Below are 927 nucleotides of genomic sequence, written 5' to 3' on the forward strand. Positions count from 1 at the left end.
GACAGAGGCCAGGCGCTGTGTTTACCTTTCGTCTCCTCCTGCCCTGCATCACAGTCCTCGGATGGGCACGCTCGTGAGGCCCTGGGTTGCTGTGGCTAAGGGAAGCTGAGCCCATGTCCTGTTTGGCGAAGACCCGCCCCCGGCCCTCCCCGCAGCTGGCTCCTTAGGGGCTCTGCTGGGCCATCTCCCTGAATCAGGAGGCAGAGTCCACAGAGGGAGGGCAAGGGGATGCCGAACAGGAAATGTGGCAATTGTATCCTGTCCGAACAGGAATTGAGCAATACAAATGTTTCCGCATTCACAGGCCTTCACCGCAGCAGCTGGAAAGCCCTGAAAAGGAAATTTCTTTTCCCAGAAATCACCACCCTGAGTACCTGATTTTTCTACTTAAAAAAAAAAAGAAAGAAAGAAATTGCATAGTGTGAATTTTTATTTGGGGCAAAATGAGGACTGCAGCCCAGGAGAGAGCACCTCAGATAGCTCTGAGAGACTGCTCCAAAGAGGTTGTGGGGGAAGGTGAATATATGTATGATTGGGATGAAGGGGTTGGTTTAGTTACTAAGTTGTGTCCGACTCTTGTGACCCCATGGACTGTAGCCCACCAGACTCCTCTGTCCATGGGATTTTCCAGGCAAGAATACTGGAGTGGATTGCCATTTCCTCCTCCAGGGGATCTTCCCGACCCAGGAATCGAACCCGGGTCTCTTGCATTGCAGGCAGATTCTTTACCGATTGAGCTATAAGGGAAGCCCAGTGGTTTTAGAAAAGGCAGAGGAACCAGAGATCAAGTTGCCAACATCTGCTGGATCATGGAAAAAGCAAGAGAGTTCCAGAAAAACATCTATTTCTGCTTTATTGACTATGCCAAAGCCTTTGACTGTGTGGATCACAATAAACTGTTGAAAATTCTGAAAGAGATAGGACTAC

General features: G+C 49.6%; 1 protein-coding gene across 1 annotated transcript in view; it reads right to left on the reverse strand.

Moving 5' to 3' along the window:
• The window catches only part of SLC2A9 (solute carrier family 2 (facilitated glucose transporter), member 9), a 52,829-nt gene extending 52,588 nt beyond the window's left edge, over positions 1 to 241 (reverse strand). The window contains exon 1 of the mRNA XM_010857266.1: positions 26 to 241. Within this exon, the coding sequence (XP_010855568.1) occupies positions 26 to 115 (90 nt within the window). The 5' untranslated portion in view covers positions 116 to 241. The remainder of the gene's footprint in view (positions 1 to 25) is intronic.
• Between the last annotated feature and the right edge of the window lie 686 nt (positions 242 to 927).

Source organism: Bison bison, unplaced genomic scaffold (assembly GCF_000754665.1).
Source record: "Bison bison bison isolate TAMUID 2011002044 unplaced genomic scaffold, Bison_UMD1.0 scf7180017864379, whole genome shotgun sequence".
NCBI classification, from domain to species: domain Eukaryota; kingdom Metazoa; phylum Chordata; class Mammalia; order Artiodactyla; family Bovidae; genus Bison; species Bison bison.